Genomic DNA, 17,016 nt, shown 5'->3' on the forward strand with positions numbered 1-17,016 from the left:
CAATTCCCTTGTCAAAAACATCCTTGAATACTGCTCTGTAGTCTGGTCCCCCTACCGCATCCGTGACGGCCGCGCTCTTGAAGCTGTACAACGCAAATTCACCCGGACCCTCTTTTGCAAAAAGAACCTTCCACGGGTTGATTATCCGTCACGACTCCGCACCCTCAATCTCCCCTCCCTACAGCAACGCCGTATTTTCCTTGATATGTGTACTCTTTTCAAACTCTGCAATGGTCTGATGGACTGCTCCGCCAACTCGGATATTACTCTCCGTATCGCCTCGTCTCATGACACACGTAATGCGGACATTTTTGATGTGCCCTTCGCCGAGCTCGAGATTTACTTTCACTCTCCGATCCCGAGGTTTTGCCGGTCGTACAATGCCCTACAGCTTGGTTCATTTGACTCTATGTCCCTGTCTAGCTTTAAGCGCAAAATATGTCATTTACTTGCTCCTCCCTCTGAGGATAATATGTAATAAGAAATTTGCTTTCTGTGTATTGTCCTCATTAAATAAATAAATAAATAAGTAGGCGACTGAGACTACTTGCATGGGAGCAGCCACCCCTCTCGCCTGGACATAATATGATAGTGCAGCTGCATTTCACTAGAGGCAGCACCGATGTTCAGGGATTAAATAGAGTTTCCAAAAAACTACAAATAACATAGGAAGGGAGCCTCAAAGAAGTTCCTCGAAAACTTTGAAAAGTTGTTGAAGGAGATTCCAAGAGGATCCATAAACGTCATTTGAATAAATCTTGGAAAATCTTAAGAGTTCGGGAGCCCAACTGTTTTCAGAAGGGCTGCCTTACATAGTCTGTAAGGCTCACGACTCTAGACAAATTAGGGAGGAGGAGTAGACACTCCAGTAGGACATCAGCCTCTCTGCGCCTGATGACTTCATGATTACGGTCTCAATGTTATGAGTGGAAACCAATGTTAAAAGCTCAGCCAATGAACCAACACCGAGGATCCAACCCACAATCCGCAGAAACACTTCACCATGATTATCAGCAAATTCTCAACCAGAAGAAAACAAACGTGAGATAGCCGTTTAAGCAAAAGAGGAAAAGCAGATATGTGGCTAATATGACCAGAATCTATCATGCTACAATGATGAAGGTCATTGCCATGAGGAAAGTTAATAAGGAGGTATTATATTGGAGTACCCCAGGGGGAAACAGTGAATAAGTGATACGCTCATGATGAGAAGCAGGAGGATGGCAAATTATCAACATAAAAAGTGATGATCAGTCATAAACTAAAAAATGCAAGGAGAGTAATGGTGGTAGAGAATGCTCTATCTTGCTACATACGTGTGGGATAAAAAGACAAAAATTCAAAACGGTGGTATTTAAGGGAATAACTAGGTAATATGGTGATAATATAAGACACAATTCTGGAAAGTTTGACGGAAGTGCAACCATTATTGGACAAAGTTATAAAAGGTCAAAATTTCATATTTCATGTGATTTTATTGCACTCTAAGACGTGTATGACGTATGAAACTCATACGAACGTTGGAGTTTGTAATCAGGGAATGCCCATTCAGCTTCCAGTATTCCGGGTCATTTCTTATGTCAAATAATTAAAAAGAAATAATAAAATTAAATCCTTTTGAGGTTCTAAACGTGAGCTTGTAGGAAAACCAAATCAAATTTCGACTAAATCAGTTTAATAGTGAACTGCAATTCATTGAGAGCTTTGTTAAGTTTTGACAGTTTCATAACTTTTGAGAATCCCAGACGATCTGGCCAATCTGGGAGTGTCTCTGTATCGTTCAAGGAATCGTCGAGCAACGGAAAGGTGGCGATAAAGCAAACAGAACAACTTTAAAAGTGTGGTTTTCAGTAAATACGATTTTAGTTGTGACAATAGATTTCCAATAATGACACTTATATCTAGGGTCGAAAATCACAACCGATAACAACTACGATGATGAAATCCGCGCACGGTTATTGTCAGCCAGCAGAGCCTATTTCAGCTTACAAAGACTGTTCCGCTCGAAACGTCTCACCATAGGGTCAAAGCTCTTACTGTACAAGACTATGATCTTGCCAGTCCTCATGTATTCCTCGGAAACTTGGGTTCTTAGCAAGAAAAATTGCGAACTCTTGGCCGCGTTCGAGAGAAGAATCCTCCGAAGAATTTTTGGCCCCCTACATGAGGATGGACGATTCCGTAGCCTACACAATGACGAAATCTATGAGCGATACCATGACCGTCCGGTTGTGGATAAAATCCGGCTCAATAGGTTACGGTGAGCGGGTCACTTAATCCGTATGGATAAGGATGATCCCACCCGGAAAGTCTAGAAGGGCAATATCTATGGTAGAAAAAGAAGACGAGTCAGACCCTGCCTAAGATGGAGCGATGGCGTGGGTCAGGACGCCAGACAGCTTTTAGGGATATCGAATTGATGGACCTCGGCGCAAAACCGGGATGTCTGGAGTTCCTTATTAAGGCAGCCCTAGATCGGATACCGGTTGTTGTGCCATTGATGATGATGATTAACAATAGACGAAACATTATTATAGGCATTACAACTAACAACATACTGATTTGTTGCCAACATCTTTATTGCAATAAGAGTTTCGAGTCACTGCTATTGAATGACTGATTGTCCTCAGCGAAGAGTTGGCGACAGGTTGGCAACCTGGAGAACAATCTCAAAGCCGGATTTTGAATCGATTCTTGTAAACTAGTTTCTGAACTTTTCGAATGATTATCGTTTTGTTCATTAATTCCCATTAAATTCTCCTTGATGGCCACTATTCTTGTTTAATTTTTTCTTCATTTGTATTATTTACAGCAGCCGACACAGACACCATCGCCGCAGGCTACGTATATACCCCCGCAGTCTCCCCCGGAACAGCAACAGTACTTGCATCTACAACAACAACAAACCCCAACAACTGCTCTATTGCATCACCAGCAACAGCCAAGTGCTGGGTCACAATCACCCCAATCTGCGGCGCAGTGTCAACCAGCTCCACAAGCTTTGTACGTGCAACACCAAGCAAATTTTGGACTGCCAGCAGGTAGGTGTCTTAAGGGTATATATATTAACTTATATTGATATTAGACCACGATTACGAGACTATTGGGAAGATAATAAATGTAATGATGTTCTTGGGTCTTCCAGTATCGTATCGCATTGTGTAGTCTTTTCTTTGTGTAGACTAATATTTTTAGATTTATTATGTGACCGTTTACTTGCTCCCAATTCCTTCTCTTTGTTCCGTCGTATATGATTACGTTATCATTTGGATTTTGGTTCTTATAATGTTTGTGACGACGCGCCTGACCTACAGGCTGCAAATGGTACTTTAGTTTTAAGTTCAGTTGATCCAAATTTACGTTTATGCCTAGTTCGTTAAGTATTGTTTGTTCTTATTTATTGCGGTCTAGATTTAATTGTAACGGAAAAATAAAAAAATCACCTCTTGGTTTTTTTTTTTTTTGTAAAACTGGAAAAAAGCCTGAGGTCTAAAATAGTTTTTATATCGTGACAAAGTTTATTTCGTTTCTTAGTAAATTTCAACTTAATTTCTTCTAATGTTAAGATCAATTTATTCACGCTTTTTTAGATGAGTATCCCGTGATTGGGTGTATAGCGCTGTCATTGTGATGCGGGTTCTTGAGCATCAGAAATCAAAAAAATTATTCTCAGTAAATAAAAACGAGTCAAGGGCAGGGGACTATTCGCTTCAAATAGTCTGGATTGGTTCATCTAGTCCTGTCAATCAGAGTATGTCTTTGCCTTAGGCAAAGCCGTTAGTCAATAAAACCCTCTTGTGCAACCTAGTAATTGGGTACACCCATAAACGCCTAGGATCTAGCCGGCCACATTCTGTTCACAACAATTGTCACGCATTATTCGCTTGTGGTATTCTTCCCGCGTAACGCATCTTCAGCTGAGTCAATGAACAGTTCTTCCCTTGTTGAAGCTACTGTCTCCAAGGACTACTGGAGATTGTCGGCACTACTGTCCTCCTAAGAAAGCAACCTCTGAACGGTCTCCAGAGGGGCATCTGATTCGTGGAAATGTGACCCCTCATATTTTCCCAGGAGACTATTATCCACCTCTGTACAGAATTGCCTAAGACTATCCCTCTTGCTTAAGCTTTGCAGTAACTGCCTTGGAAGAACACATCTCCATTTTGTGGTCTGTCTCGTCTGTTCTCTGGGGAGCTTATCTAGTACGGTGTTACGCTCACAGAAGATCGAAACAATTCAACAGTCCGTCAATACTGCCTACTGGAGAATGTGTATCGTCTCCGGATTGAAGAGTTGCATAATACTAATGGTTGGCGCAACAATCCATATTGGATCAGGGCCTTGAAGTGTGTTAGAGCACTTCATTCAAGACCGTAACGGTACACTGCAGGAGGCAATGTGGTCAGCATTGCGCTCGCCCGAGATTATTATCCTGATTCGACTCAGGTACTCATTCACAGCTGAGTCAACTGGCATCCGACGTCAAATCACGATACAAATCCCACTGCCACCAGCGAGATTTGAACCGTGGCCTTCCGTATTATAACCTAGTGCTCTAACCACTGAGCTATTCGGACACACGGAATAGTCGTATGCTATCCATTATATGAATGACATACTGATACGCTGTTCTGATCCAGTCAAATTTCGTTAACGTTCGTCCATTGTTTTCGCAGACCAACCCATCCAAGACGGGTCTTCTTTGTCCTGGAAATAAGTACTCCATGCCTGGCAATTCGAATGCTCACCATCAACCATACGCTTTTCTAAGGCAGACTAGATATCTCTTCTAAATTTTAAAGCTTGAACTGATCTGCTAAAACTACGCAGAATTTTTAGTTAGAAGTGATCTTATCTAAATTTTTGCACTGAGTGGAAATCCAATACCTGCGCAAACCGCGAGAGAATACATTCTCTCTGAATAAATTCTTTACTTGGGTATGGAAGCCTCCAGCTTTGCTCCCAGTGCACATTTTACGGTAAAGCAAGAGAATTTTCTATTTCATTCTTCCGGACCCTGTTGACATTTCTTCCAAGAAACTCGCTTTTTCTGGACTATTCTCAGGTGTACTACTTATGTACGAACCCTTGTCTTCAGTTAAATATAATTTTTTTTTAATTTCCGAGGCAATATGGATGAATAATGAATTCTGTTCTTTACTTTCCCAATAAAAGTGAGTTTCAAATAGGGATGTACTCCAATTTTCTCGTTCACATTATTGATTTCTTAAATATTTGAAAAAAGTCGGGTGTGCAAACAATTTTGTCCTTAATTGTATGTCTATGGCTGACCTTATACGATCAGTTTGAATGACAAACTGCCTGTTTATTATGTTATTTTTATGACTAATTGATAATAACAATCTTGGAGGCAGCAATCCAATTGAATCAGATCCTTGAAGTGTGTTAGAGCACTTCATTCAAGACCGGAGCGGAACGCTACGCGATTATGGTACCCATGCAATGTGGTCACGATAACAAATTCCTCCACCATCAGTGAGATTTCAACCGCGACCTTCCACTACGACAGGTCAGTGCTCTAACCACTTGAGTCGACCGGAATTGAAGTCGTCACTCAGAGTGAGTAAATTATGTCAAACTTACCGTGTGGAGTATTTCTATAACCGCACCCTATACGATCAGATCAGATTTAAAACCTACCATAAGCCATGAAATACTGATCACTTTTCCCATGCATGCAGTATTATGCAGTTGTGATTGTGTTATTAGCCGAGTCTTAACTTCCAAAGGGTTCAGATCTTTAAATACATGCAACTTTATACGTTTAAACTTAACATGTCAGTCCATCCGTATTTCATTAGTCCATTTTTATGGCAAACTGAGGAAATGCTGATTGTGTAAGATCAGTCAAACAATTCTTAACACATCGTTCAATAAGTCCCGGGACTAACTATGAAAACAACATTTTATCGGCAAAATTCTTTATTATTCATCAACATAATCTCCTTCAAGGGTTATACAATTATTCCAACGCTTCTCTAACTTTTCAATGCCATGTTTGTAGAACGATTTGTCATTTGACTCAAAATGAGCCTCAGTAGCAGCGATCACCTCCTCATTTGAGCCAAATCTTTTTCTCCTTTTTGAGATCCGCAAAGAGCCAGCAGTCGCTGGGGGCCAGATCCGGCGAGTACGGAGGATGAGGAAGCGGTTGGAAGCCTCTACCAGTAGTAGTGATCACGAATTAAGCTCCTTTTTGCGAAATTCTCAATATTAACGGAGATATAAGCGTTTAAAGTTTTTCCCCAGATTCCTCCAAAAATCAGAAATTTTTCTGGCACCTAGACCCCAGAACCTATATACCATTTTGAAGCTCATACCCTCTACCAGTAGTAGTGATCACGAATTAAGCTTCTTTATGTGTGGGCGTTTTTTCGCTATTTCGGCCTTCAAACGATCCAATAACACCATGTAGTAGTTGCTATTGATAGTTTTTCCTTTTTCGAGGTAGTCAATGAAAATTATACCATTCGCATCCCAGAATACGGACGCCATCACTTTCCCCGCCGACTGTTGTGTTTTTGGACGCTTCGGGCGGCTTTTACCGGTCGTACGCCATTCAGCTGACTGCCGACTTGACTCCGGAGTGAAATGGTGAATCCATGTTTCGTCCATTGTCACATATCGACGCAAAAAATCCTGTTTATTGCGAGTAAACAGTGCCAAACAGCTCTCCGAATTTTGAATTGATACGTTATTGCTTTTGTTTCATTGTGAGCAAACGCCGCACCCATTTGGGAAAAACCTTTTTCATAGCCAATGTTTGGTGCAAAATAGTAAATGCACTACCAGTTGATATGTTCACCATCTTAGCTATCTCGCGCACATTCATTTTGCGGTCACCCATCACGATTTTCAATACTTGCTTGGTGTTTTCGGGAGTTACTGCCTCATTTGGCCGACCCGAACGTTCCGCATCATTTGTATCAGCACGACCGCGTTTCACGTCGAAAACCACCGACAAATGGTTGTTTTCGACGGAGTAGAGTCCGGATAACGTTTTTCAAGCCATTGCTGAGTTTGAACAGTGTTTTTTCCCCATTAGAAAACAATGTTTTATCAACACACGAAACTCGTTTTGGTCCATTTTTTCACGATTGCAAAGGTAGTGTCAGTTTAACCACTATAGCTTTCTTGGTTATGTTTCGAATTACATCAAATTTTGACACATCTTATCTGAAGGTTGGTACTTCTGAACCTTAGTATATAAATTGCATTATTAGCGCCATTTCTACGCTAGTCCCGGGACTTACTGAACGATGTGTTATTCCAGGTATTTAAAGGTCCGAACCATTCGGAAGTTACGTTTCGATTAATATCAAAATGACAACTGCACCATACTTTTATCAGTCCAGCCGGACTGACAAATTGTATCTAGAAACTTAGTTTCATCAGTCCGTGAGTCATTGCCATAAAAAATACTCTAGACAATAAGTTTGTCATTCTAATTGACGCTAAATTGATGTAGGAAGAATGCAATCCCCGGACGAGCTGGCGGACGATTTGTCCAAGTTGTCAAATCAATTTGGTTCCTTGTAATTGTATAGCACAATACAATATGAACGCAAGCCGGCATTGGACGTAATCTTCAAATTTTGTTTGTTATGAATTGTTATGAAATTCATATTATTAAATTCCACTTAGGAGTGCAATGTCTGATGTAATGTTACGAAATTCATACAATTAAATGCTACTAAGAGAGTGCATATGCCTCCGACTTAAATCCAATTTTTATGAATGGAAACGGCGGGACTAATGCAAGTGAGATTAATAATTAGCACTTGCAAGACAAATAGTGCCTCCGCAAGTCTCAAAACGAATTCATTCAAATTAATTACATTCAAAAGTAGCAGCCGCAAATTGCGAATGACGTGAAGTGTCAACAAACTAACATACGTCACGCATCGTAAAAGTTCAATTTGCCCAACTTTCTTCAGTGACGCATTGCACATCGTTGAGAGATCTGAAAAAGCTCCGCTGGTTCCTCGCGTATGTTGCATTCTGGACCTTGCAATGAACTTCATTTGACAGATTCCTCCATGCCAGATTTCTTCACTCAAATGCTCCCTCTAACGGCTTGTGTGCACGTAAGTTCGTTGAGTTGCCGGCGAGGCAAGGATTAGGCGTGTTTACCAACAGGGCAGCCAATTACTGAAAGCATGTACCTGTCAAGTATGCTTCACGTGTTCCATTTATGGTGTTGCTCGTTGTGGGACTGTTGAATTACTAGCATTTCATGATACGCCGATGGACTTCATCTTTGCTATTGATTTTAGGATTCATATGTGTGGGACGTGCGGGGTTAATTACACCCAATGCGGTTTAGTTCTGCAATCATGTCTGGTCCTTACATATTTGAAGTAGAGTCAAAAATATAATAAAGGAATGTATGCGTGCGTGCGCGGTGAGAGAGTCCTCAAATAAAATTCAATACGCGGACTTCAATGTAGTAATCCACAATACCCGCGTGGTGTGATTTTTGCTAGCCACGACGACGAAACGCTTCTGAGCGTTTAACTGTCAAAACGAAATTTGAAGGAGTTAATTATTTACGAATATGTATTGCATGCAGTGTGATTTAATGGAATATTCTCTGCTCCTCGGCTGATTTGTCATTACGTCTTCATGTTTTGAAATCACAACACGAAAACTGACGACGACTGCGCTTTGATGCAAATCTTAAACGGAACGCAGCTTATAAGTCTGAACTGATTACTTGGTACACTGACGGATCCCTCACAGCAGAGGGAGCGGGTGCCGGTGTCATTGGTCCAAGGAAAATGTACTTTGAGCCAATGGGCAGGTACACTAGCATATTCCAGGCGGAAATATACGCCATAGACAAATGTGCCTCCTTTAATCTGCAAAGGAACTACAGGGGGCAGAACATAGCTATTCTCACCGATAGCCAAGCAGCGATCAAGGCACCTAAGTCCAACCAGGTGAACTCTAAACTGGTATGGGAATGCCTTGAGAGACTGAATATACTCGGCTCGTCCAACAAGGTCTAGATACTTTGGGTTCCAGGCCATGCTGGGTTGGAAGGCAATGAGGCAGCGGATGAACTAGCCAAGAAGAGAGCAGGGATGCCTTTACACTAGCCAGAACCCTTCTGTGGAATCGGAAACGGTTTCATGGCTATGAATCTAAGAAACGAAGAGAAACGGTTGAGGGAACTATATTGGGCGGGCCTATCAGGGATGGAGCAGTCCAGGGTGCTTATTGGGGGAGACGAGCCCATGAGCACAAAGGATTGCTTAAACCTCACCGAAAAGAACCTCCGAATCATAGTGAGAATTCTCACTGGTCATTGTTGGCTGAACTATCACCTAGCGAAGCCAGGGATATCTACGGACACTGCCTGCAGGTTCTGTGAGGAGGAGGACGAAACCTCTATACACGTCCTGGGACAGTGTCCGGCACTTGTGCAAAGTAGGTCGATACATCTGGGAGAACACTTAATTCCAGATGCAAAGCTGAAACTTCTGCAAGTGGGGAACATACTAAAGTTCCTAACGGTTACAGGCCTGCTTGAGATACTATGATCAACAGGTACACTATAACCAGCAAAAGGGGCACAATAGTTCTTCAAGGACGCGGTGCGACTTTCCCTTAACAGAATAATAATAGTATTGAGATAACTGCATTTCCAGATTTTAGATAGTGCAACGAAAGCGGGTTTAGTGGTTTCAATGCGTCAGGCAACATTTAGCTCGGTGTCGCCGTCGGCAGAAACCACGCTTCCTATATATATAAATTGATCGATGCTTAACGCCATTAATGCGGATAGGGAGGGTGCGACGACCCGTCAAACTGAGAACCTTGGTTTTGCTTGTGTTTATTTTCAGTCCAACTCTGCTTGCCCCTCTTTCCAAATCCAGAGCCATTTGGCTCCATGACGCAGTGGGAGAGTAAATAGATGTCATCAGCGCAGCTGAGGTGTTGAAGGAACATGTCATTGTCCATTGAAATCCTCCCCGTCCTCCGGACAGGGCAACATGAAAAACGTCACCGATAACAAGAAGCAATAATATCGGTGACAGGATGCAACCCTGGCGGACTCCGCTTTGGACCTCAAAATCTTCCGAGATTTTATCTCGGTGCAGCACTTGACATTTTGCATCATATGATGCTCTGATAATAGCTATTAGTTTCTCCGGAATGCCACTCCTAGGTAGAGCACAAGCTTTATTGAAATCAATGAAGAGCAGGAGTAGCGAAGATCTAAATTCCACGCACTGTTCCAAAATGATCCGTAGGGTGTTGAAGTGGTCGATGCAGGAGGATCCCGAGCGGAAACCGGGCTGTTCTCTGTCCATCAAGCTTCCGAGATGTTCTTTGTTGCGTTCCAGGATTATTTTAGCTATTATCTTTCCGATGGCAGGCAGCACGCAGATTCCCCTCCAATTGTTACATTCCAAACAGCTGCCCTTTTTTCGAATCTTAACGACCATCTCTTCTTCCACTCTCTGGGAAAGGTCTCGGATTCCCAGCCATTTCATCCGCAAGAAGAGGAATCTCACCGGGTGTAATACGGTTAAGGATGCTGGTGAAGCATGTTTTCTACCTCTTCAGATGTTCATCATCATGGATGAGAAGTCGACCGTTACCGTCCTTCATAGGACCATCGAAAAATGTGCGACCATATGCGTGATGCGGTAAGAAATCATTGCCATCTGCGACATCTTCCGCACAGCGTATACTATGCTGAACTTCTCGGGAATTCACTTGGCATCAGAGTTCGAGCGCGTCACGCCCGACGCCACTCACAGCGATTACTAGAGCCTTCAACCCCTTCCGTTTATCGATCCGCTTCCACGACTCCGCAGTCAGCCAGATCTTATAACGCTCTTTCGGGACGTAATCGACGACTTGTGCGGTACCCGAGAAAAGAGATTTTTGATGACGACCCAAAGCTGATCGATATTTTTAGGCGTGTTACTCAGTAGATCTGCCGTTTGATTAGTAAGATAGTTTTTTTACTGTCGAGCGATAGCTGGGTTGTACAAGCGGTCAATGTTGAACTTAGGGGGTCTTAGCTCCCTAACCCTGCGAGAAGTGGCGGGCGCAACGTGCAAACGAACGTAAGCGACCATCAGATGGTGATCCCTTTGGAGGCCGATGTCAGCGTCTTTTTTGTTACGCATATCCAGAAGACAACTCCTAAATCTACTGTTGATCGCGAAGTGGTCGATCTGATTGTTCGTACGGCGTCGATTAGTTGAAACCGAACTGAACTTTTAGCAGACTCTGTGCTCGAACAATGTGCCATCGATCCTGCTGCTTTTATCTGGCCTCGCACATTGGTCAGGATCAGCCTAGTCAGTCTTATTAATTTCGTCGGGATACCGAATTCTCTCATGGCCGTGTACAGTTTTACCCTGGCTATGCTATCATAGGTGACTTTAAAGTCGATGAACAGATGGTGCAACTGTTGTCCATATTCCAACAATTTTTCCATCGCTTGCCGCAAACAGTGAAGCCTCTTTGGTATGGGCCAATGATGTTCTGGGCGTATGGGTCTATCCGGCCTAGCAAGATATTGGAGAATATCTTATAGATGGTACTCAGCAACGTGATACCTCTATAATTGCTGCACTGTGTGATATCTCCCTTTTTATGTATGAGACAGATAATGCCTCGTTGCCAATCGTCAGGCATTGATTCGCTGTCCCATACCTTGAGCACAAGTTGATGAACCACTTGGTGTAACTGGTCGCCTCCATATTTAACCAATTCGGCTGTAATTCCATCGGATCCTGGCGACTTATGATTTTTTAGCCGATGAATTGCACGGACTGTTTCTCCTAAACTTGGTGGTGGCAGTATTTGTCCGTCGTCTTCAGTTGGCGGGACCTCCAACTCGCCGATGTTCTGGTTGTTTAGTAGCTCATCAAAGTACTCAACCCATCGCTCTAATATGCCCATTCTGTCGGAAATCAGATTTCCCTCTTTGTCTCGGCAGGATGAGCATCGAGGTGTATAAGGTTTCATCCTGCTGACTTGTTGGTAAAACTTCTGCTCCCTGTACTTTTCTAGCTCACAGACTTCTTGGTTCTCCCAGGCTTCCTTTTTCCGTCTGTAAAGTCGCTTCTCCACTCGACGGAGTTCGTGATAAGTCTCTGCGCGTGCCCGCGTTCTTTGAGAATGCAACATTACTCGGTATGCGGCATTCTTCCGTTCCGTTGCTAGCTTACATTCCTCGTCAAACCAGCCGTTCCGACTCCTTTTGCGGCTGCGACCAAGTATGTTTGTGGCCGTATCCATGATAACGTTCTTCAGGTGATTGTAAAGATCATTTGTTGATGCTTCATCTCCAGGTCCTCTGTTGACTGCGGTTATTGCGGCATCCATTTCCCTCTTATAGGTGTGGCGGAGGGTTGTGTTATGGATGGCTTCAGTGTTCACTCTCACCTGATTGTCAGAGGGGAGTCTAGGTGGTATTGTTATTCGAGCTCGAAGCACCATGCCAACGAGATAGTGATCCGAGTCTATATTGGCCCCCCCCCCCCCCCCTATATGTCCTGACATTCATCAAGGCTGAGAGGTGGCGGCGTTCGATCAACACGTGGTCAATTTGGTTGAAAGTGGTCCCGTCTGGAGAGGCCCACGTATGTTTGTGGACCGCTTTCCGCGCAAACCAGGTATTTCCAACAACCATTTCGTGTGACCCTGCTAATTGAATAGTCCGCAGTCCGTTATCATTTGTTTTTTCGTGTAAGCTATGGGAGCCAACGTATCGCCTGAATACTGGCTCCTTCCCTACTTGGCTGTTAAAATCTCCAAGTATGATTTTGATATCATATCTGGGACAGGCTTCGCGGGTTCGTTCTACTGCCTCGTAGAAGGTATCCTTCTCCGACTCTGCAGTCTCCTCTGTAGGGGCGTGAACGTTTATGAGGCTTATATTTCTAAACTTGCCTCGCAAGCGCAGAGTGCATAGCCTTGCGCTTATGTTTTCAAAGCCGATAACAGCAGGTTTCGTTTTTTGGCTGACTAAGAAACCTACTCCGAGCACATGGTTTTAAAATCCGTCCTGTCCGAGGCTCCTGTTGTGGCGTCGTAACAAGTTGTTTTCCGTGTAGGGTTGTCAGCCCTACCCAACCTCCAACCTGGAGGACCAGTTGGTACAATTTGTCCCGTTTTTAGGCGCGGGAGACTCGCCTTCATCCTTCTCCGTCTGCAGCTTTTCGTTAAGAAAGAGCTCCCAGCGGTCACCACGTGGAGGTGGAGATAGGGTTTGATAGTAGAGCTGTTGGTGTTGGTTCAGCAGGCATTTCCCAGGTTTTATGCTCCATCGTGGGTACCAATCCACGTTTCGCCCTGGGACCTATACTACCCTCTGACCACCACCGAAATGTATTTATTCAAATTAATTACATTCAAAGGTGACTGCACCAAATTGCAAATGACGTTATCTGTCATCAGAACGGAGCATAAAGCATTGATAAACTACCTGAATTATTTATTGTATATTGAAACTGCGTGCGGATCACAGATTGTCTCGCTCGCAACACGCACGCATCTCAATGTATTTTCAGCATATCAATTGAAATTGAAAGTTTATGCGGGGAGAACGGTACGTGCTTTGGTGATTCCGTTTCGAATTGTTCCTAGCGGGAACGGCCGGGAACCGGGCCAGCTTAGGTATTCTTTCGGACGCACATCCTTATATATGTGTATTCACTGGCTGCGGTGCGTTCAATGCCAAACAGAAGTGACTGGCACGGTTTTCGTTGTCAGCTTCGCTCCACGACCTCGAAACACTTGCATACGGATCGTGTATACATACACACATGTGTCAAAACGTACGAAAGTTGTATTTGGCCCGGAACACGGTGGAAAGCCGGAGCAAAGCGATACAACAGCGGCGTTTACAGGCTCGCGAAGTTTTTCGCTTGAAGTTTGGTTCTAACTGCAATTGTTATTCGTTCCATCGGTTTTCAACTGCACATCGTGTTGTCGTCAGCACGTCCGGTGTCGTGGGCTTGGCAAGGCTGGCGAATGTCAAACTGAACGCAGCTAAGAGCAACGCTACCCGACAGTGACATGTAACTAATCAGTTGCCTCTCTAAATTTCAAAACGGGGATTGCGTTTTGTGTGTTCGCTCGCTGTGATGATGAATGTTGTCGTTGCGAACGGAAAGATTAAGTAGATTTTTGTTTTTTACTTGTATTTGTTTAAATTCATTGTGGTATCACGTTCGGAAAAAAAAAATATATTTAAATCGCGATCATCTGTCACGTCGTGGATTTTGCGCGAGAAATGCGAAAATTCTGAGAGACCTCGAGACGTTTAGCGGAAACTCTGTTGTGCGTGACTTACAGGATGGGTTCGTAAATTTTTTTCAGTGACTACGTGCCTCGCTCAATTTTTCTCGGTTGCTTAGTCCCTTGGTATCGTCATTAGTTTTCATGCAGCTTCGTTTTTGAATGGCTGGCGGGTATGAGGGGACGGAGCGGGTTTGGTTTGGTTTTGTGTGGCCTACTTCGAAGCGTTTTGTATTAGATGAGGTTTATTATGTCCAGATTGACGCCAACTTTTGCTATCGCTCATGCAGAAGCACCCTTTGTGGATTGAATGGCCGTGTTTCGACCGCGACACCCTAGCTTTGGACGTGTTGTTTCGTTGCTGAACGATCACACGAAATATATTTGGCTCCCATTACACAGTCCATGGGCTGTCACGAGTTTCAAATGCGCGAACTGTGTAGGAGCGCAGTCCCTGGGTCGCCCCCATGTCGTTACCGCATGTTGGATAAGCAAATGGATTTTACATGGTGTGCGGTGAAGTTACTGAGGATTTTTCTCCTTTTGGGGTTTCTGATTCTGACTTTTCATTTATGAGCGATAGGGACCATGTTCGTTAAGATAAGCTAAGCTCGTTAGACCTAGTCCTCTCAAGGACTTCTTTGTCTCCTATTCATCCTTTAATTTGCATGGAAGTGTCCGTAGTTTTTCCCTAACATTTTCAGTTTTTGTTTCGTAGAACTCGATGGCTCTCGTCCGTAACTGGTTCCTCCGGCGTGGATTTGGTTAATGGCATATAATCGGTTAAGGAATATTCAGTTATTCCCCCGAGGAGGCAGTTAAGTTGTAAAATATGTCCTGGAAAATTGTGGAATTTGTGTACGAGTGGTAGAGGTTAGTTCATGTGAAATGGGCATGTGTGTCATCGGTAAATTTACAGTTAATGCTCTCTATTTCAGTCGATGGATATTAAGTAGGATCGCTTTGAGGGTGATAACAAGGACCAGAATATTATTTTTTATTTCATGGTGCTTACACTCAGCTCAAGATGGAGGTCTGCATCCAACAGATATTCGTCAGTCAGATGCAGTAAGAACTGTTTAGAAATATTTGGATTCCTTTCCGTAAGGATCTGGGATAAGTATGAGAAAAGCATGTTGGAATGTGCGCTCTAGACACTTTGAAGGCTCCTCTACAAACGAAACAAAGAATGCATTTTAGTTGTACGTCGGTACGGCACGTTTGAGATAAAAACAAACGTCATTTCAATAACGCCATTTGAGGCGTTTTAGGTTATACAATTTAAGGAATCGAAGAAACCGCTCTTTCAACTACAAAAAAAAGGCACTGGAGGAAGGGATTTCCCGGTTCAAACCTCACTAATAAAAAGGGGCTTTGATAGCATTTTGCAATCTACTTAGGACCTTGGTTTTAATAATCAATTGCCCTCAAAAGTCTCAACAACGCCTTGATGTGTAACCTTCACTTATTGAATCCTCTTACGTTCTCATGGTTCCCCGACTGGACTGTATTCTTTGGATTTCCCTTGGAATCCCTTTTAGATATTCGAATATTTTCCCTGCATTAGACATCGCCGGCCTGTTGCAAATCTTCATGACTCGACCACAGTACGTCTCTCAGGCAATATCCACAATAAATGGTATGGTCTTGTGAATATATTGGGGAAACCTATCCGCACACATAGGCCCTAAAGGTTAGTTCCTGTGATGTATACTACGAATAAGCTTCTTCCAATACATTCGCAGATTCGTAAATTCATAGCTAAGGTGCAACTTGGGCACGCGCGCATGCGTGCGGCGTGAGAGCTGTCAATGACGTTTATTACACAGGATTTTATAAAGAAATGTTTTTGCTTTCTCGCTGCTACGAGTAGTGATTACACAAATGTACAAGCACTCGCAATGCTGCACGCAAAAAAACTGAAAACCCCTAGATATTGCGATACGACACGTACGACTAATTGTTGACACTTAACGTCATTCGCAATTTAGCCGCGCTTTTCTCTTTCGGCAAAGTCTATGAATTCGTTTTAAGAAATGAGGAAGGTATTGTTTAGTGGGAGTTAGTTTAGTTAACTGGGGGGAGCCGCAGCTCCGAGCACTCAGGCCATTATTAGGCCCATTGTACTATCCCCGTAGTTGCCTATTCAATGGCTACCCGCCTACGGTGTTCGCAGGCTTTAGCGAATCTGAGAACATTCTCCAGAGGCAGAAAGTGTGCAGATTCTCCATTGTAGAAAACCTTGCCAAGGTGTCTTCGTCGGAGATCTGAGGATGCCGGGCAGATGCATAAAAAGTGCAGGGCCGTGTCTTCCTCCTCCTCACATTGGCTGCACACAGCCGAAACCACTACCCCAATCCTTTCCACATGGTAGTTTAAGGGGCAGTGTCCCGTCAAAAGCCCTACTAGGGTTTTCATGTCCGATTTGTTAAGAGACAACAAAAATGCCGCTCTAGTGGCCCTAGGCTCCTTCACTAGGATTTTCGCTTGCCGGCAAGAGTATAAATTTCTCCACTCGGTTGCGTGAATCCTTGCAATTTCACCCTTCAGAGTAGACTTGACAGTAGATGGTCGGATTCCAAGAGCTAGTTCTGGCCCCACCATTGTGCATCCAGGCCCTCGGCGAGCTAGTCTGTCAGCCTCCTCATTGCCGGCGATGTTAGAGTGCCCCGGCACCCACATCAGGAATGTTTCGTTCAGTCGGCCAAGTTTCAGCAGCACTTG

General features: G+C 43.6%; 1 protein-coding gene across 3 annotated transcripts in view; it reads left to right on the plus strand.

Moving 5' to 3' along the window:
• LOC119660773 (eukaryotic translation initiation factor 4 gamma 3) overlaps positions 1–17,016 on the plus strand; it is an 82,477-nt gene that overhangs the window by 21,829 nt on the left and 43,632 nt on the right. The window contains exon 2 of one of the 3 annotated variants that reach the window (XM_038069543.1): positions 2,813–3,041. In XM_038069543.1, the coding sequence (XP_037925471.1) occupies positions 2,813–3,041 (229 nt within the window). Of the gene's footprint in view, positions 1–2,812; positions 3,042–14,093; positions 14,355–17,016 lie in introns of those variants that run through there. The other 2 variants (XM_038069541.1, XM_038069542.1) reach the window with 2 other exon arrangements.

The sequence above is a fragment of the Hermetia illucens genome, chromosome 7, assembly GCF_905115235.1.
Source record: "Hermetia illucens chromosome 7, iHerIll2.2.curated.20191125, whole genome shotgun sequence".
In the NCBI taxonomy this organism is placed as follows: Eukaryota; Metazoa; Arthropoda; class Insecta; order Diptera; family Stratiomyidae; genus Hermetia; species Hermetia illucens.